Here is a 22481-nt window from a genome sequence, read left to right on the forward strand (position 1 = left end):
CCAGCAGGGGCCGCAGGCAGATGCTAGGGAGCGCAGGCGAGCCAGCAAGGGCTGTGGGCAGGTGCTAGGGAGTGTGGGCAGGCCAGGGAGGACTGTGGGAGGGTGCTAGAGAGTGCAGGTGGGATGGCAGGGGCCACAAGTAGGTGTGCAGGATGTTGTGGGAGGGCATACACTACTGAGTGCAGGCAGGCAAAAGGGTGCTACAGACTACTCTGTAGTGGGACTCCTTGGGAGAAAAAGCAGCAGGAGTGACTTATGAGAGCGACTTGAAACCTTCCCTGCCAGTTTCCCCATTGATTTTGCTTGTAGGAAGCCAGCAGGGAAGGTCACAAATGGCAATCACATGACTGCAGGACATGGCAACCATCTTAAGTGTGAGCCGGTTGCCAAGCACCCAAATTGTCTTGCAGAGTGCTGGAAAGCATTTGGCCCAGGAGAGATCAGAAAAATCACACACCAGGCGTTTCTATAAAAAATTATTTACAGAAAGCACAAAAACATATTTACAGGCTTGTGCATTCACACACACTCAGAGCTGAGAGCAGGAAGCTTACTCAGGCTGCAAGGCTAAAAAACTAAACAAAAGTCCTGCAAGCTGCCTTCCCCTCAGGCAATGCAACTATTAACACCTAAACTGAGGACAATTAAATTCGACCTCTTCACCCGACCAGAATGATTTGTTACCATAGTAACCTTAATTTCTGTAGCAGAAAACAAAATACCAATAAATTGTGATCACATGACTGCAGGGGTGCTGCGACGACTGGAACTTCGAGGACTGGTTGTAAGTACCGCTCATTCAGCGTTCTCGTAACTTTGAACAGTTGCTGAAAGAGTGGTCATAACCTGAGGACTACTTATATAATGAAAGAATTCTAAGTGACTGATGTACAGTATTTCAAGAGCAAGCCCTGCATATAGGAACAATACTGAAACCCTCTTGTGTCTCTTTCTCTTTCCTGCCTTATTAATGCATTGCCAGGCTTCAGGGCCAGTTTCTATCTGTCCCTTGTTTTTGCAAATGTCAGATTTTCTATCATGTTTTCACTGACTGTATGAGAACTCTTACAACAGATCATAGGAATTCAGGTAGTCCTCACTTAACAACTGCCTTGTTTAATGGCTGCTCAAAGTTACAACGGTGTAAAAATTGCTTTGCGATGAATCCTCATACTTATGACCATCGCAGCCTCCTGCAGTCATGTGATCTCCATTTGTGTGCTTTGCAACTAGCTTGCAACAAGCAGAGTTAATAGAGAAGGCGGAAGTAAAATTGTAAGTCATGGTCACCTGATGTTTCGCTTAGAAACCATGGCGCTTAGTGATATGCTAATTAGGATCCTAATTTAGCATTGGTTTTGCTGGCAGAGCAATTAAACTGATACATAGCTGGCTCAAAAACAGCATTCCAAAATCATACACAAAGAATGCTCATCAATAGTTCCTCATCAAATTGGAATGTCACAAGAATTAATCCTGGGTTCATTATTCTTCAATATTGTCATTAATGATTTGGATGAAGAGGTAGGTGTAATGCTTATCATATCTGCAGATTATCTAACATTGCTGAGGATAGCAAAACTAAATTTCAGAATTACCTTGATAGATTGAACAAGTAAGCTGAAAGAAATTAAATGAAATTTAACAGAGACAAGTTCCTCACTTAGGAAAAAAAAAATCAAATGTACAGATATAAGATGGGAAATACTTGGCTTGGCGCTGGTGCTTTTGACCAAGATTTTGGAACAATAGTTTGCAAATTGAATATTAAAAAGTCTAATTATCAAATATATTTGTTCCACTCAAGTACTGGTTCCAGTCCAGAATATTACATTTTAAAAAAGTTTCAGAGGAATTGAAACAGGTTTGGGGCAGAGCAACAAAAATAATTTAGAGTACTTGAAATTAAGAAGAGTCAAAGGACTGAAGGAGCTGGGTTTGTATAGTGTTGGAAAAAAAAGTACTGAAAGGGGGTATCATGCCACTCTTCAGATACCTGAAAGGGTGTCACACAGAAGAAGGTCAAGATCTGTTATCTCTCATTCCAAAATGCAGATCATAGAATAATGGGTTCAAGTCACATAAAGCCAAATTCAGATTGAAGGTCAGAAAAACACTTCCTAACAGTAAGAACAGTTTGACATTAGCCAGTGGGATGATGAGCTCTCCTTCACTGGATGTGTTCAGGCAGAGGCTAGACAGCCATCTGCCCAGGATACATTAATTTGGATTAATGCATTGGGTGGGGGGTTGAGCTCTATGGTCTAAATGCCTCATTAGAATTTTGAAATTCTACAAAAGAAAATTTGTGTGTTTAAGTGAACAATGTTACTACATGTTTGTTGTTTGCACTGTTACAGAAATAGCAATCTTGACACAATACTAAATACTTAGTAAAGATTCTGGCTTTACTTGTTAGTGATGATAGAAAAGCCTTTTTAAATATATGAATACATAGATCTTTTATATTTTTAAATTTTTAATCTCTCAAATTTCTTTCTTAAAAAAGTAGCTATTTCAGCTGAATAATTAAATCTCTGTGTGTGTGTCTGTTTCTAAAATAAAAAATACCACTAAAGTAAAAGTAATGCTTCCCAATTGGGGTGATTACTATTTCTGAGACAGATGTGTTACAGTGTATAAGTAAGAGAAGCTGGAGTTTGAAGCTTTAAATGAACAGACACAGATTAGGCAGATTAGATTTCAGGCTAGATTTATCTGAAAAGTATTGCTCTAGTAACATTGTAAAAACAGTTTTCTAGGGAACCTTCTGCTTATAGAATTGTATATGGATTTACTCAGAACAATTATATTGACATTCTTAAATGTCCAATATTTTTCATACAAATGGAAGTAAACCCTGGGACACTACATGTAAAACTTCTTACCAGATTCCTGATTTGAAAAAGGAAATATAACTTATTTAAAGTATTTGCTAGAATTATAGCTTTGAAATCTGGATTACTGTGAATACAATAATGAGTAATATTCAGAGAATCATTCTTTAAAAATGGAACATTTATGATCATAAGAGGAAATCAAAGGTTTACAGGCAAAGATTACTTATGATCAACTTCTACTCACTGTTCCCTTGTATCTCCTAAATGGTGACATAAAGTCAAAAATATAAATCAACATGACATTCTTCGACAGCCACAGTACATTTGAAGAAGTAGTTAGATGTATGTACAGATTTCTTCAGACTTCAGCCAAAATTAAAAAGGCTTAATAATTATGTTGCATTTGCAAAATTAATTCTTGGCTTTGGTAATTTAAAGTAGCGTTGAGACATACTCAATCCAATATGTCATATAATGAAATGAAATTAAATGTAATGCTAAGTAAAAACATTTTCATATAGATAATTCATGACAGAATCCTCCCCTTGTTAAAAAAAAAAGGGGGGGGCTACATCTCTCAAAATGTACAGCAAGCTGGACAGTACTTACTGGAAGTTAGAGCCACAGTACAAGTTAAATATGGAAAAACTATTGCAGATGCACAGTCAATATCATTATTTTGGATTAGTCTTATCTTAACAAATTCATAACAATGCCATATAGTTATTCACAATCTATATATATCAAACAACAAAAAAACCAGCAAGGAAAAGGTATTTCTAGTGCTTAAATGCTGCATGGGAACATTACATTTGTTTGAAACCTACAATCAATTAAACCTACTCAGCCCTACAAGAGATTTTCCATTATCCTCAGATCTTTTAATCCTGCAAATCCAGAGTTGGAGCAAATTCACAACTCAGAACCTACACAACTAATTTTCAATGGTGTCCCATCAATTTTTGAATTTTTTTCTCCAACTCACTTGGAGCTAAAAGATTCTATTAGCAACCTTAACAGTTTCTGGACTGGATCATTTCAGACTGCATTTTAGTAATTTATAAAAGACCACACTGTTACGGATTATAATTTTTATAAACAGTTAAAATCATGGTATTTCCTTATTATTTTAAATATATTTGGGCACTGTACAATGCTTAAAGCAAGCAGATCAGACCTAGTGGAAACGTGATATAAATGAAAAGATGAAAGGGAATAGATATAAACAAGATGAAAAATATGAGTGCTTCTTTTCAGACTCTGTTCATATTCAGGCCAATTTGCACAAAAAGTTTTACCCACACCATATTATATTCTGATTTCAGCGCTTCAGCTTGGTATAATGCTAGGTTCCACTATCACGATGCGAGTCAACCAGCACCTGAAATTTTTCCAGGGTTACCTTTCCACATATTTGTATTGTCAGTATAATCCTTTTAGAGGATCTTTGTATATATCATTGGTGTAATATGTGGAAGGGTAACCCTGGAAGGAAGGAAGGAAGGAAGGAAGGAAGGAAGGAAGGAAGGAAGGAAGGAAGGAAGGAAGGAAGGAAGGGCCATTCTAATAGTGTGGTATCTTTAAATGTATTCGTCAGGACCATCCAATGATCAAAACAAATTTCACCAATCAATAGGAAAAGGGATGAAATTGGCCAAAATCAAGAATACCCTAAATAAATTTAAGATAGATAAATGGGTCCACAAAAGACTATGTAAAATATTACATTTTTTCCTGGCCCTGAATTCTTAACCTTACTAGAACGCCTGGCTGATTAAACTGAGATTAGTTTGTTTTGCTATTCCTTTACTATATTATCGTTTTCCACTCTAAAGAAAGGTTCTTTATATACTGTAAATAGGTTGTGTTTTACTGGCTGTTCCAGAGCACTAGAACCTACACAACTAACCTACGTAACTAACTTACAGAGATATTGTCTTTTGTGTCCATGTGAAAAGGTAAAAGTATAGCAATTCTAAACATTGTTCTCTGAATATTCATGCAGTGGATTTCTTCAAGAAGATTATTTTGTAAAGACAATTCATTTTGACAGAGCTATTTCTTTTATGTAAAAGTATGTTTTCTGCACAGTTCACCAAACATTCCTTGAATTAGGCAAAGAAAACCAAAACTAAAACCAGTGAAACATCTGTTGGAACAAGAAAAAAAAAAAGAGGGGGGATATGTACTCTTAAAAATCCAATCATTATAATATTTTGGGTCATATGGTATCTGAGATCACTTTAGTTGAGACCCACCTGATATCACGAATGTCTGATCTGTAATAGATTGATTAGGCAATTATCAGATCTGAGATGGAAAATTACAGATGACCACTAGATAGGAACAAGCAGTTGGATTCTGCTGTATCTCTTTATGACTATCTAGTGGCTATTTGGAATTTTGCAGCCCAGATCTGGTAGTTTTAAGCTAGCGAAGCAGAGAATAAGGTTCCTTTAAGCAAGGTTTTAGTCTTTAATACTCTGACAGCAATCAACATTATGCAGAGTAAACACAGAGTAGTATCCAACTTGCAAATGAACTATGAGAATATTTTCTCAAACCCTGTAGGGACCTTATTCTCACCAGGTGTACATGGCCGAATACTGGCTTATAATATTAAATATTTACCTACGTTTCTTTAATGTGATTATATGAACTGTCACAAAACAAAAATAAGCCAACACAGTCTACAATTGTTTGTGACTGTTCTTTTAACACTGTCCAGGTCCAACTTGAGCAGTCTCATTTTCATCCCAAAATCAGTGCTGCCCAGACACTATATCAAATGATCAATTGCTGGTCTGAAATTGATGAAATGGATTTATGTAGCTTGATGCCAGCAGACTGCTCTCCAGAATGCCTAGTTATTCCTTCTAATGGGCTTGTGTATATTACCTATGAGAATAAAATACTGAAAAAGTCAACTCAGATGTTTCACTCAGCACTTTAAATCAATTTCACATAAATATTGCTTATTCGTCTCCTTTTAATATTTCTTTGAGCTTAAGAACACTCAGACAAATTGTGAATTTTTGTTGGAAATTATACCTGCTATTTTTCTTTAAAGTAGCTTTGAAGAAACAGCGCAAGTAACACTTCTCTGCTCTAATAAATGCATTAAAATGCATTTATCAACTTTTGCTTCTTTCCAATGATCAGATACTGCCTTCCTCTGCTGCCCTTTGAGGACCTTCTGAAAGATTAGTCAAAGCCAAAACTTTTGGCAAAACTCCTCCTTTGGAAAACTGAGAAGAGGAAGAAAGGAGAAAAGAAAAATGAAATGGGAAAGACAGAGAGAAACTGAAAGGCAAGGAGTTTTCAGGGACAAATGGTAATGCCAGCATACCACACTTTCTTAAACTTAATTGTTCTTTAACTTGTTTTTGATTTAATCTGCCCATTGTTATAAGTAGTAGGGCTGCCATCACTGTCCTTCTACAATCTCTCTGGAGTTATGTTCTGTCACAGTATCACTTTGTTTAAACCATTAGTGCTGAAAGCAGAGTTTAGCCACACTTGACAGTTAATTTTAAAGACAAAAGGGCAGAAAATGCATATATCTCTTGAAAATATATCTAGAATTTCTATAAACGCTGAGCTATTTTCATGGGCTTACTCAGCTGGGCAACAGTTTCAGCCTAGCACAAGCCCAAGTAATGTGAATTTAGGAAACGACAAATTATTACAAATAGCACTTTTCTCAGCTGCTATTTTTGTTGTTTTTAGCTCTGGTTGTCTTTTACTGCTTTTACTGTTCTAATTGTGGGCCGCCCAGAGTCATCTATATGAGATGAGCAACCTATAAATTTATTAAATAACTAAATATTGAAGCTGTGTCCAATAGAAAAAAATAAGGCCCTGAGCAGCTGGAAAGATGTTTATTGCTCATTTCTAGCTCCCAGAAGCTGTAGTGGCTAACCGCTAGAGGCACATATGCCCAAGAACTCTCTGTTTCCACCTCTAATTTCTTTCCCAGAAACATTTAACCAAACGAAGTCTTCAGGTAAAAAGTTATTAAACTGAATGACATAGTTGGTCCTTGTTTGAGTTTCAATGGCAGTTACGCCAGCCTACAATTATCAAAGGTTTGTCTGGCAAATCAGTCCTGATAACGTTAATACATTTTACGTAATTTTAATGTGAATTTTATATTAATTAGAGAAATGTTACAGAAGATAGGGAAAATTTAGGTAAGTTGTATATACATTACTGAACTAGACATTTGACTTTAACAGACATCCTTTCACAGAACTGGTCTGTAAAATTGAGGTTTTCTTGTAACTAATTTTAAGTTAAACTGTCATGGCCACTTTAAATAAATCAGAAATTAGATGGATTTAAGAATCTGCAACTATCTGCTGAAGATTTCCAAAGTCTAGAAAAGCTGGAAAATGGATCATTCTTTAAGTGTGACCAGCAGTTATACTTCCTCATTTGGAGCACGAAAGGCGATAGACATGGAAGGAGGAATTGCCACAGCTACTAGCATTTCATTCTCAATGTCATTGTATCAACCTATTTCTCCTGGTGCCATCATTTTAAAAAAACACATGTCAAAATATTACTAAAATATCATTTAAATTAAGGACACTGAAGATATATTATCCCCAAGCTCTGGAATGAATTAATTTCCTACCTTTTTAATTTCAGGAAATGACTTTGTTTTTAGGACTTTTTCTTAGTTAATTTTAATAATGATTTTCAACTGTTTTATTTTTATTGTCAAAAGACATGGATATTTTAGGGATAGAAAGACAGGATACATAAATCATATACATATATATATATATATATATATCATTCAAAATAATAAAATATATTTCTAATGACTAATTTAACCATATTTTAAGGAAGTTTGTTCTATTTTATTTTTAAAATGAACTTTACAGTGTGGGATCACTATAAGGAGATGATGCTGTCAAGTAGAGCTTGACTTTCTGTGACTGAATCCATACAGACTTCTTCGCAGTATTATGGAAGTAGTCTGCCATTGCCTCCTTATGAAACTTTTTCAACTTCCATTCTAGGCAATAGCCCAGGACATCTCAGATGGTCCTTGGTCCAATAGTAATCAGGACTGAACGGCTTGATTCTGAGATCAGTCAGTCAGGGAAGTACTACTACCTGCTGAGGACTATATCACCATTGTAATTAACTCCTTTAAAAAAGTACAGCCATATGAGTATTCTACTGCTAATTCAAATACTGATTAAAAAAAACAGAATGGAATGGAATATGTTAAGGGAATATGATATTCAAGTAACTATTCCTCTTCCCACCCACAGCAGCTCTCTCAGGTAAATTAGCGCGAACAGAACACCAGAAAATACAATAAAAGTGTACTATGTCCATATGTAACAAATGTGTTTACACCTTTGAGTCCATGTTGCTCCTGGCAACTGCCTGGGCTGGTCCCTGCAGTTTTCTTGGCAAGATTTCAGAAGTGGTTTGCCATTGCCTGCTTCCTAGGGCTGAGAGAGAGGGACTGGCCCAAGGACACCCAGCTGACTCATGGTCTCGCAGATTCTACAATAATGCAGAGACTGTGGAGGTCATTCCTAAACCTTTATACTTCTTTCAAATATTGATTTAGAGGTATGTTTCATGACTGATTTAGAGGTATGTTTCAAGACTGCTTTTTTGTTTGAAATACCTAACTTTCTAAAAGCAAGAATAGAAAGGCTCATGGTTGGCCTCAGGAAACATTCTGGGGGCTGTTTTCTCTGCAAAATAAGGTGTCACAACTGACTGAAAGGGTGTCCAAACTTTTGTACTTTCCATATTCATTATTTTATTTTGAATCTGTAAACAATTGCATATAAATAGTAAATAAGTAAGTATGCATTGAAATTTGCAGAAAAATGACATGTTTAAGTTTTTACTCTGTAGGGGTTATGACAACTTTTGTTCACATTGGGATTTATTGAAACATACAGTTCAAACAGGAGTGCCGAAACTTTTGCAACAGCTCTACATGTGTTTAGATCTTGGATTTTATAGTATTTATTCCTTTAAATTTTAATGCTACTCCATATGGTTAACAGAGACAGATATAATTTCTGTCGATTAGTTCAGTAACGTAATTTGAAAAATAAATAAATAAGAGTAACAGTATTTTTTTCTATTTATCCAAGAAGAAAATTAGATCTAAATGCTACTATGGAATTGTTCAGTTGAGGAAACCTATAGCATTTAACACAGAGAAAGTATTAGCCAATGCGTGAATGATTTATAAGTTTCATTCTTCTTGGTTTGACTTGTCTTTATATTCTTCTTCTGAATGTATTTTGGTTGATAATGCTAAAATACCAACTGTCCATACTTCTTGAAAAGCTTGTGATATTACCTACACATTTTATATAGGCTATGTCACCATGAAAACTCACACACAAAATAGAAATAATTACAGAACCTTCATAGTTGCTATGAGTGGGGAATTAATAAAATATACTGTACTTAGTTTTGGCCACTAGATGGCAAGATTGACCACCTAACTGCCACACTTCTAGGTGTTCTCCTTACTACTGACACACTCATAAACACATTTTTTTTTCCAGGCTTCTTCAATTATTGAAATCCTTCTAATTAAAATCTATCAGTAAAACTATACGGGAAAAAGTTACATGAATACCTTAAAAAGTCATTTGATAACATTTTTCTTTTTAAGGTACATTTTGAAACTAACATTGGTACCCCAATACTAATATCCAGCTATTTAACATAAATCATTGTATGTATACCCTGCAGCTCCCATGATTGTTTCTGGCTGTTACTCCAGCTCACAATAGTATTTTCAGGATTGCTTTGCTTGAATATTATTACCAATTTAAAGAGTTTCTCCACTGACTTTATGCCTAAGTTATTTATAAATCTTGTAGCGATTCAGAAACTACTATAACATCTGGAAGCTATTAATGGAACAAATCATATTTACTGATAATTCCAACCTAGCTAAACAATTTGAATTTGCATTTATAATCTATAATCTGATATCAAATCCATGCACACCTCTCCATAAAAATGGGGCAAGTGGGGCAAGTGAAAAAGGTAACTTGCAATTTACTTTTCCATGTTGGTGGTAAACTTTATTGCTATTATTTTCCAGAGACCAGAAAGAAATTGATGGAAGACTTCTACAGTTCTACTGTATACATCTCATATATGGGCAAAAATTTTAGGCCAGCAGTTCCTCCACACTCGATCTATTTCCTTTAACTATTACCTGAGCATGCCACCTGGTCATGCAGAGAGGGCATGCTATGGACCCCGTCTGTAACAGAATTCCATCTGGCGGGGTCCAGGAGGCAGGCCTTCTCTGCAGCAGCTCCCGCCCTTTGGAACATTCTTCCCCCAGGAATGAGGCTAACCCCTCTCTCCTAGACTTAAGAAAAAAATTGAAGACCCAGTTTTGCCACCATGCTTGGAGTGGGGAGAGGAAAAGCCATTCTTGGGGCTGGTTGGTTCCCTAGTCCTGCCCGGGACCGGTCTTACTGGCTTATGGCTGAATTAGATCTGCCGTTACTTGGATTTGACTGTATTTTATATATTTATTGATTATTTATTGATTATTTTTATTGAATTTTAAATTGTTTTCATTGTGAACCGCCCAGGATCCCCCCTTGTGGGGGAGATGGGTGGTGATAAAAATATGATAAATAAAATAAATAAAAAATAAGCTATTAAAGAATACCTCAATTTGCAACAATTAAATTGTAAACTGAAAAATTATCATCTACTATTTGCAACAATTTGCTTTACAATTAAATGCAAACAGAAAATTGGCTTAATCCAATGAAAGGCAGAATTCTATGCACAATTTTCCTAACTCTAATTTCCACCCATTTGCTGGAGCACAATTCTTACTTCTCTAATCCAATTCAGTTTCATTTCACCCACTACCTTGTTAGTTATCTTGAAATCAATATTCTCTATTACACAGGCTGTCATAAAAAATAAAAAAAAACAGCAGCACAAACAGCAGCCCTCAACACACCATAGCAACAGGAAAAGTCTGAAGTGAAATGGCCTCGTTTCTATAGTAACTATCACACAGACCATCTGTAATCAAATGGATCACAAGCAGGGAAACTAGAATGGGCAATTCATCACAGTGGAAAACCATCTGTACGTGAGAAAACTTGCAAGACTTTAATGGTTTTGTTACAGTTTTATGGCTTATTACTTTAAATAAGCATTTCCACATCATAAACAATAATAATTTCTTTTAAAATCTCGTCACATAATCCATTAAGAGGAAAAAAAATGAAATTAGACAGTGATATGGGGGTGGGATGAGAAATCCTTCAGCAGCAAGAAACCTGTCATATTTTTATATATATATATATATATATATATATTTCAAATAATATCTCTATAGAGCCAGGTTTCCCTGATCTTCCTGCCATTAACAATATCAATTATCCTTACCTCACCTGAACTTTCCCTCCTGGTCTTTCTTTTATTTTCCACTGAAATTTAAAAATTTGCTCTCGTGAACCTCATGTACATCACTGATTGCATATAATTAGTTAAAACCGTAAGATACATTGTTTGAGACGCCTTGCTTAGTCTTGGCTATCATGAAATTAGTACAGGAGTAAATATTAAACTAGCAACTATATAAAATGTATCAGAATTACAGAATTACATCTAAGTAAGTAGCTGCATGGTATTGTGCTTTCCTGTTTTCCTTGAACGGATATGCAAGCATTGACCTGAAATTCATCACTGAAAGCATAATGTTGTCTGGTATTTGCATACCAAGTTCTTTCTCAAGTATTACAATCTTCAAGGGAAATATTTCACGGAAATTAAATTCCTACCCCACCCCAAAAAATAACCAGGAGAAGGAAGTGAACTTTTAATATTCCATCATTTCCAGGCTTGATTACTCCAATGTGTTTTGTATACGTTTGGCACTAAAAACAGCCTGAATGAACTGTGCTAATGTGTTGTGGTGTGTTGGTTCTCTGGTTATACCATATTTCACTATTTTTTTGTATTGGATTGGGTTTAGTGTGTACGCCACACAGAGTTGCATGTTGGGCAGCCATATACATTTGCAAAAAATAAATAATGATATTCCTAAAAAGGCAGAAGCAACTTAAAAGCATAGACTGAAGTTTTTAACCTTGTTAATGATAGCATTCTCCAGACTTTGTAGCTGTTTATTTAACTTTTTTTTACATAGACAGAACTCCATTCATTCAAACGGCAAGGCATGTATAATGAACTGAATTCTACTAAGAGAAATCGGAACTAATATACTATTGGTATTAATTGATTTTGCTAAGAAAAAAAGTGACAGCACATGCTCTTCCCAATAGAAGCAGCTAGCATTTATTTCATTCTGTAAAGTAAGACCTTCATACTTGAGATTTTCATTTACAAATTAACCTTTGTAAAATACATGAATTCAGTCTGTAAGAAATACTGTTATGAAATTGCTATAAAAACTGAAATTTGAGGTTCTCTGAGGAGTAATTGAAACTTCAGTCCTATCATCACTCCATGCAGATGCTTGTGATACACCGTAAGATAGTGGTAAAGGATGGTGTAATCTACAAGGTTATTTCTGAAATCATCTATCCAAGATGATCAGCTACACAGTATTACAAGTACTGTCATCATACTGTGTCTCAAAGAAATCAATCATGAAATCAATAAAAATTTCAAGAGATGGTGGTCAGTAAATTTCTCAATATTATCTAGTCAACACTGTTTTTTTAAAAAAGCCATTTACTTTACCATAAAACCACATTCTCCTTACTCTAAAACCGACAAGATTTGACAAACGGTAGATTGAAACCCTTTCCATATACTCCTTGTGTACAACTATTCCTATATCATTTGTTCTTATATAACAGTGAAGCTGAAAGGTAAAAAGAATCCCTGTTATTAATCTGCTGTCTTGCTCTTAAAGATATGAACAAAATCTATACCCTTTCATATTTTAAACAGAATGCTGGGTTTTGCTATATTGCACAGATTATTATTCATTCCCCACATAATTTATCTCTGTGCTTTTGCTATGCTCAGTGGTAACTGTCCTGTCAGCACTGACTTAAGAAACCATAGACTTAATTGTATTAATCTGCACTAAAATATGCCAAAAAACCATCATTACTGCAAAAGTAGTATCTGTAGCATGATAGTAATATACAGTAAAAAAAGGGGAGGAAATCTTATAATGCTACTTTTTTACATTGATTCAAAAGTTTAAGGAATGACTGGGTGGGCTTAGGTCTGTAGGATCCCCCCCTTTTTTTTCTTTAGCGATTTGGAGTTCACCAATCAGAACAAGACAGCGGGGGGGGGGGAGAGCTGTGTCATGCATTTAATGCAAAAAGCATACCTGGGTGTAGAATAAATACCATTCCTAGGAACAAGACACCAATTCAGCCCACGAATTTATTTCAGTACTGGAATTGCACTCACATTACTTTTATCTCTAATCCATTTCCTCAAGCTCTCTTCGTGTCAATAGCCTGTCTAAGAGAGAAGCATCTTATTCTTTGCAACGCAGTGGAATGTTGGAAAGAAATTATGTAAAGAAGCTTGGGGCTCTCTCTGGTCCTCAGCAGGATAACTCTTTGAAAGCTGGACAGAATGAAACCAAATTTGGTATGAGGGAAGAAGCTGGCAAAAGAAAAGTTGAGTTCAAAAATGGGTCAGATCAGACAAGGGGCTGCTGAAAAAAGAAGTCCAGAATTTTTTCCCCAATGCATCCATACGAGAGAAGCAGATGGGCAGCGGTTCAGAACTTGTGACTCTTCCATTCTAAGCCCTCCTTCCTGTCACATGACCCAGAGCAGAGCATATGCAGCCCACCCTGTGCTGCCAGTGCATGCACAAACTTTATCTATTTTTATCCTGCCACAATCTTGTGACTCTGTGGTTTTTATACAACAGATACAAAACATACAGAGAAGAACACAGAGATGCAGAAACACATACAAAGTACACTGCTTAATTACACAGAAGAAAACGCTGAGGCCCCCTATGGCTACCTCTAATACAGTAAAAGGGTTGAGAAGAATCCCAACAGCCATGCTTCTTTATGTTGTTATTCCTTCCAACCCAAGAGAATGTTGGAAATAAATTATGTAAAGGGACTTATGACTGTCTAATTAGCACAATAACTCTCCCAAATTTGAATAGAATGGGTCCAGATTTGGTGTGGGGTAGAAAATGGGGAAAAAATCAAGTACAAAAATGGAGTGGGGAGGGGGAAAGGGGGGGAAGTCACAACATTGATCCGATGCCTCAATTCCTATGGCCCTCTCTCAACCCAGAATGGAGCTATTATTAAAGAATTTGAAACTATTCCAGAAGACACTCTTCTTAAATGCTTTCCTACCTTGTTTACCATTACAGCAGTCAAATAAAAATGTGAGGAATTCTTGCTGATATGCTGCAACCTATCCAAAACTTAACTTGCACTTATGATATCTTCTGAGTATTCTGTTCAATTATTTTTCTTAATTCTCACCTCTACAAGCCTCTGTTTTCCCAAACTAAGTAAACAATGTTTGTGATAGCAAAATATAATATTTAAGAATGCTTCTTTCCAATATCTTAATCAGCAAACATGAATATGTCTGTTAGGATTAATTTTGTACAGTACTGTAAAACATTTCCTAACCAGACAACCTGAAAATAGTTATATTGGTTCATATGGAATATTGTTATGTATTAATGTGAACTAAGTTAAGTGAAATGAGATAATGAAAACACACAAAAAGGAAGAGTGAATTTTGTCTTGTTGGACAATAGGAATGCACCCTCCATATGTAATATCAGTTATACCTAGAGGTCTTAGAATTTATGCTTTTAAAAAGCCAGAACAACCGTCTTTACAATTCAGCACTAATTAAAACTCTCTTTCTACCCTTAATTTATATTAAGACATGGCTGCCAACTTGCTCACACTTTTTAAGAACACTCCCCTCCCAATGAAAGGTCCAAGGATTAAATGCTAAAATCTTAAAATAACAAATCTAATTCAACTATTAAAAGAAATGAGTAATAGATTATTGCTACATGTCTGCTACCTGTTCATCTTCAGGTTTAAAATGTAGAGTTTTTCTTGTATCCTGACTTTCACATTCATCTGATGACTCTTCCTTGTTTTCTTGTCCATCTTTATTTTGGGGTTCCTGTGGATTTTGCACTGAACTTGTGTTCTGTTTTTCATTTGTATCCTGCATAGTAGTAGATACTTTATAGTTTCCAATTCTTTACAAATCCTGTGCTTTTTCAGTATTTACACTTTCTTCTACAAAGACTTCTTCTAAAAAGCCACTGCTTTTGCCTAAAGTAGTACAGAAAAACTTTCCTTAGATGTGAGAACCTGAGTATTAAGTTTGTGCAAGATGAGTAGATCAAAGCCAAAAAGAAAGCAGATACTTAAATGGAACACTGACACCTTAGTGAAGATTTAAAAAAGAAACATTCTGGCATACTTTTGTTACTGCAGGTAGTCCTCACGTAACTACCCTAATTGGGACTGGCAACTCTGCCACTAAGTGAAGCGGTCACTAAATGGGAAATCACATGACCGTGACTGTGCTTTCCAGCTAGAAAGACACAAAACTACTCAGTTTCACACCTTTGGCTTTTGTTTGCCTCCCCACCCCACCCCCACCCTTTGGAATGCTCAGGTGCCTGTTTACTGTCTTGTACACATTGAAAGGAATGCGATTGAACCATAGCCCAGATTGTCTCCAATCTCTCTGCTCTGTGAGGATGGGGAGGAAAAAAAGCAGGCGACTTCTGTAGGCAATCTCTCCTTTGCCTGACCTTTTCCTGCTGCCGGTGCAATCACATTGCTTTCGATGTGTAGAACAGCAAACAGCTTACTCTCTTGAAATCCCCCTCCAATCTCTCTGTTCCATGGGGTGGGGGTGGGGAAAGGTCAGACAAAGGAGAGATTGCTTACAGAAACCGCTTGCTTTTTTTCTCTCCCCCCATTCAAACAGAGAGATCCAGTTTGGTGAAGTGGTTAAAGCACCAGGCTAGAAACTGGGAGGAGTTCTAGTCCTGCCTTAGGCACAAAGCCAGCTGGGTGACCTTGTGCCAGTCATTCTCTCTCAGCCCTAGAAAGGAGGAAATGGCAAACCACTTCTGAAATCTTGCCAAGAAAAATGTAAGGACCAGTCCAGGAAGTTGCCAGGAGTCAAAATTGACTTGAAGGGACATATATATATATATATATATATATATATATATATATATACATACATACATACATACATACATACACACACACACACACACACACACACACACATACACACACACACACATACACACACACATACATACACACATACATACATACACACACATACACACACACAGAGTTTTTATATATATTTATATATATATTTCTTTTTGCTCTCTGTTGTTGCCAACTCCAGCTTTGGGCAAGTATTGAGAGCTTTTCTGTTTTATTATAACAGAAAAGCTCTCAATACTGCCCAAAGTTGGAGTTGGCAACAACAGAGAGCAAAAAGAAAACCATTATCTGTGTGGCTACTGACTTATTCTCCAAACAAGCACATTTCATTCCTTGCTCGGGATTACCCACGGTGCCCCAACTGGCCCGACTGTTGGTATAGCACATTTATCGTCTCCACGGGGTCTCTTCACATTTAATTTCCGATCGTGGGTCCCAATTCACATCTAAATTCTGGAAACCTTTTCTGAAGCTAATAGGGGAGGAGCAAGCACTAAGCTCCTCCTTTCATCCACAGACTAACGGATCTACGGAACAACTGAACTCTGTACTAGAACAATATCTTTGCTGCTATCTTAGTCATCAACAAGACAACTGGGTTGACCTACTTCCTTTTGCTGAGGTCGCTTATAATAACTCTATCCACCAGAGTACTGGGTTTTCCCCTTTTCACATTGTTTATGGCCAAGACTTTGTTCCTATTCCAGAAGTACCTCAAAATCTAGAACAGCCTCTCATGGCTGCTGACTGGATTGCATGCATCTGCCATAATTGGTCCATCATACTCCAAATGCTACAGGATGCTAAAGACACTTATAAAAAGTTTGCAGACTGCAAATGCACTCCAGAATGGGCCCTATCAGTTGGCCAAAAAGTCTACCTCTACACAAAACACTTGAAATCAATGCAACCATCTAAGAAATTGAGTCCTAAGTTCATTGGGCCATTCCCTATTAGCAAAGTCATCAATCCAGTCACAGTCCAATTACAACTCCCTAGGAATATGCGACGTATTCATCCTGTTTCTCATTGCAGTCTTCTCAAACCTTTCCATGCTTCTGATCACTGGCATCCTACACACCTCCTCCAAACCCCATCATGATTGATGGAGAACAACACTTTGAAATTGAAGCAATTTTGGACTCTCGCAGGCACCGTTGCCACCTCCAATACCTCATTCAATGGAAACATTTCCCTAAGAGTGACAGAGAATGGGTGAACAGCCACCATGTTCGAGGCCCTGATTTACTTGTTCATTCCATGCCCGTTACCCTGATAAACCTAAATAATTTTGTTTATGCTCTTTCTGTTCTACTTTGCAGGGTTGACGTTCTACCCTCCTTCCTGCTGGGACTTCTTTTTTCTAGGAGGGCAGCATGTCAGGCTCCCTTTTCTTTGCTCGTCTGCCATTAAGCATTAATGCACATGTCAGCCTGCTACACACATATGCCGAAAGAAAGCAAACCCGTGCTGCCTTTGCCTGCCTTCACACACTTTCCTTCATGCAGCTTCGCAGACATTCCTTCAGTCGTGAGAGCAAGGACGGCTGCTGATAAGACACCTGGGCTCTTAATCATCCCAATGGACTAACGAGCTGGGAGAGGAAAAGTCAGGAGTGAGAAAGAACTTGCTATCAAGACAGGGAGGAGGGATGGGGGATGAGGTCAGAGGGAAAAGAATCACTTTGAATGCTTGGTGCCAAAATCCTCACTCAGTAGGAGGTATCAGAGCTTTGATACTGTCCTATGTTAATCAGATTTTTAATAAAGAATTCTTTAAGCTTCCTGATGGACTGTCTAGAGAATTTCTAAGTTAAGATCCTGGTACTGGGACCGTCACATATAGTTAAAATAGGAATAGTGCTCCTTCTTCAGACTTTCTTTAGGACAGCAAGACAAAATATAACCTCAATTTGTTTAATTTTCTAGTAATGTCTGGAAGATGTTAGCACTTTCTGTTCATTTTTTACTGCCAATGGGACAGCCTGACCTCAATATTGCTTTGTTCATTTCTTTCTTGCAGAGATACAAATGGAAATGAATATGGAGTTTTTAAAAAGAAAAAAAAAAATCCCTACTGCTTACATATTCAATTTAGTCAATAGTTTACAGAGAAATAAAAACTACCATGTATTTTTGGCTTTTGTTTATTATTTCTTTAAAAATAGAACATAATTTTGCAAGTAATTTTGCATAGACACTTTGCAAAACAACCCAAAAAACTCTGACAATACCTAATTTCTATGTCCCATGTTAGATAAGAAAAATATGTAGGAAGTTTTCGACTTACAATCACAATTGGGAGTGGAATTTCTGTCATTAAGTAAAGCAGTCATTAAGTGAGGCATCATGTGACCCTGCCTGATTTTACAACTTTTGCCATGGTTAAGTAAATCACCATGATCGTTAAGTGAATCTGGCTCCCCCCATTGATTTTGCTTGTCAGAAGCCAGCTGGGAAGGTTGCAAATGGTGATTATGTGACCCCAGGATGCTGCAACTGCCGTAAATACATGCCGGTTGCCAAACACCTGAATTTTGATCACGTGATCGTAGGGACACTGTGACAGTCCTCTAAGTGTGAGGACAGATCATAAGTGACTTTCTCAGCACTGTCATAACTTCAAATGGTTGCTAAATGAATGGTCATAAGTTGTGGTCTGTAGTTTCCAGTGTTCTTTTTTAAAGAATGGAACAATATTAGCTATTCTCCAATCATTATTATTATTATTATTATTATTATTATTAATTAAATTTGTATGCCACCCAACTCTCAATCTTTCTTCATACTCCAGTAGATAAAGTACACTTTGACTTTCAATAAAGCATTTCGTAAAGTCTCCCATGAGATTCTAGCGATGACAAAATGTGAGCTGGTCTATGTTTTCATTAGATGGATACAGAACTGCTTGAACAATAGATTCCAAAAAGTGTGTGTCAAGTGCTCCAGTGAAATTGGAGAGAGTTGTCAAGAGACAAACTACTAGGTTCCATTTCAGGCCCAGTACTGCTCAGTGTATTTAAAAATGATTTCAATTAGGGATTAGAAAATAAGAGTATCAAATCTGCAGATGACACAATGATAGAGAGGGGAGCAAAGATCAAAGAGGGCACTAACAAGATACAAGATGCCCTAGAGCAATGTTGCAGAAACCAGCAAAATTAATTTCAGCAGAGACAAATGCAAGTCCTACATCTGAGTAGGAAAATTCAAAAGCATAGGAAGGGCAGGGAGGACATATCAAGTAGCAGTACATCCAAAAAGGAACTGAGGTTTTTTGTGGATCATCAGCAAACAAGGTAATGCAGCTGCAAAAAAAAAAAAATCTAGGTTGCTTCAACAAAAGTATAGTGTCAAGAACAAAAGAAGCCTTTGCTCCTTTCAGTTCTGCACTGGTCAACCACATTTATAATATTCTGTCCAATTCTGGGCATTCCATTTTAGAAAGGACATTGGTAAACTAGAGTAAGTCCAGAGATGAGCAACCATTATGAAAAGAGGCCTGAAAGGGAACTCTTAGGTCTGGAGTTGGAGGCACTGGATATGTCTTGCATGAAGAATCAAAGCAGCACAATAGCTGTCTTCAAGTACGTCTCTGAAGGGCTTTCTTACAGAAGATGGGGCAGACTTGTTCAAAGTTGTTCCAGAAGACAGAACAATAAATAGGTTTAAATTATAAGTAATCAGATTTTGGTTGGACAGCATGAAAAACAGTAACAGCTGTTTCATAATGGAACTGACTACCTTAGGAGGGGGCACTGTTTAAACTCTGGATTCCTGCCCTCGGTAAACCTTCCAGACGTTACATTCTACGATTACATGGAGAATCCAGAACCCTACAATTAATAGTAGAGTATAGAAATAAATGCTCTGGGAGTTAATTCAGAATAAGAACTACTTGCACTTATGGACCATAACTTCAATTGGACTTAGACTTATGAAAGGCCTTATCACTTGTGCCTTTAAAAATGAAAAAAAAAAATGATCTATGCAATATTTTCTAAGAAGAAGAAAAAAAAGATATGACTGGACTCCAGAAAGGCAACAACCCATGAAATAAACTAATACATAAAATGATAGGGAACTTGTCTCATATGGGACAAATATTCAATTTTCAGAAGACCATGAAAACAATAAAATGATAAAAATAGAAGATAAGAAGAAGGAAAACAGATTACTTCAGATTCATAAAATCAAAAGATTCATCTGGCAAAATGTGTATTTTGAACTTTTTTCTCTTTTTCTTCTATAAAACTAGAGCTTCCCTGATATACTGGAGGAGAAATTCCAGAATACGTAACTTGTTTTTATTACTATGCTGATGGTGAATTCTGTTTTTATCATAATTAATTCTTTCTTTCTGCATTTCATAAACAAGTAAAAATGAACAAATTGTAGGTTTCTTAGATAGCAGCTTGTATGTCCATTTGCTTCAAATTCAATAAATTTTAAAATAAATTCGACCGATAAATATATATTTATATGGCAAACACATTTTTATAAACAATTCAACTTTTACTTATTCTATAAAGTAATAAAATTTCTATCACTAAAGGATGCTTAAAAAGTAACTTGCCTATATAACTCTTATACGGATTCCCATGGAAAGTACAGTGTTTAATAGAATGCTCTGCAAAAGCAACATTGTTTAGAGGGCTTTCCTCAGTTTATATATGTCATCTTTCCTTTTGTTTTCTATTGCTTTATTTTTGTTGTTCTGTGATTGTGTTGTTTTTATCACTGTTATTCGTTAATTTCTCTTTGTTTTATATGTAGCTGTGGCTCTTCCAAATTGTTCTATTTATAGTATATGTAAGCCTCCCATTATTTATGTGGCAGGAGAGAAATGTGCTTAACAAAAAAATAAAAGTGCAGAAGGGAAAACACTATTATTTTCTCCCATCTGGGGAAGGTAAGTGTATTTAGAAAATCTGTAACCTCATTTTTTTCTTTTTTTTCTCTTTTTTTTTCCTGAAATAAAACACAAATATTTTTTTTGCAGTTGTTTCTAAATTTCCAAAACTTAAATATTCAAAAATTTTACAACTGTAACTGAACTACCTTATTCAGGATCCAATCCTCCATTGTATAAAAAAAAAAACTGAATTAGTTTATCAAACCTTTATCTCATCCATCTTTTATAAACCTGCGAGTGGTAAAAATCATGCAGTACCTTTCAAGGATTAGCAAACACATAAACAATTATCAACACATATTAGCTGTGAGACTTTTGAAAACCTATTATTTATCAGCAGAAATTATGCAATTACTACCATATTACTTTTGATCTTTTGTGAAGCAACACAGCCAAATATTATCCAGATAGGGAAAAAAGTAACATACCTGTCGAACAAAACTATTTGAGGTAGTGTCAGAAGATGTACTCCCATCTGAGCCTTTAAATCTGTTTTTTCTTCTTGCACCTTTGCCATAAGACTGTTGAAAGAAAAAATTAATTGCTCTCATTTTATTTGTCATTTAAGGTTTAATATAGTATGGACACTCAAAACATGCATACTTATTTCCTTTATGCATTCAAGTAAAACTATATAAAAATATTTTAACTTTGCAAAAATTTAATATTAAACATAAGGAAGCAAAAAGCATAATTCTTGCATCATTTAATGCAATTTTGTATATGAGATTGTTCTAATTATCAGTTTATAACAAAAGCACAGCTATGTTGAAAACTATCAAATCTGCATGTGCCATTTATTTATTTGTTTGTTTATCAAATTTCATCACCACCCATCTCCCTCAAAAGAGGGACTCTGGGCGGTTTACAGTAAAGCTAAAAAGAGATTAAAATACAATAAAAACAAGATATCTTAAATTTAAATATAAATAAAAAATAACATCTAGGATGGCAATATTAAAAATTCTGATTTAAATTCATAAGTACACGGGAACCACTTTAAGGCACTAGCCACCCCCAGGATTGATTACCCCTTTTTTTTTATCAGAAAGAAGGAAAACAATGATCAGCCATCTGTCACGCACACAAAGTAGCATCAACTGGTGAGACTTAAAAAGTGTACTGAACTGTGATTAAATATTTTGCCAGAAAAAAATCTGCTTAATTCATAAAATATGGTGAGTCAGGACTAGAGAAGAACGTAACAGGTGTTTTCTGTAGAACCGAGTAAATTTTTTCTAGGGAATTTCCTGAAACCTTCTTACCACCATTTCTTTTCCAGTGTGGTCAGTTACTCAAACACACTCTCATTCACCTTCCTGCTGGCAGTGGTACCTTGTTTTCTCTTTTCAATTTTCTTTTCTCTCCAGACAGAAAGCATCATCTTTTTAGACCTCACTTTAATTACATGATTCTGAAGACAAATCAAAGTGATTACTAGAGTATAAAGTGAAGTTTACACATTTCACTCTTCTCTGTTAGAC

General features: G+C 36.0%; 1 protein-coding gene across 2 annotated transcripts in view; it reads right to left on the reverse strand.

Annotated features, from left to right (window-relative positions):
* The window catches only part of CACNB2 (calcium voltage-gated channel auxiliary subunit beta 2), a 156827-nt gene that overhangs the window by 124313 nt on the left and 10033 nt on the right, over nucleotides 1-22481 (reverse strand). For both annotated transcript variants that reach the window (XM_063303547.1, XM_063303548.1), the window contains exon 2: nucleotides 21426-21518. In XM_063303547.1, the coding sequence (XP_063159617.1) occupies nucleotides 21426-21518 (93 nt within the window). The remainder of the gene's footprint in view (nucleotides 1-21425; nucleotides 21519-22481) is intronic.

Source organism: Candoia aspera, chromosome 4 (assembly GCF_035149785.1).
Source record: "Candoia aspera isolate rCanAsp1 chromosome 4, rCanAsp1.hap2, whole genome shotgun sequence".
Taxonomy (NCBI): domain Eukaryota; kingdom Metazoa; phylum Chordata; class Lepidosauria; order Squamata; family Boidae; genus Candoia; species Candoia aspera.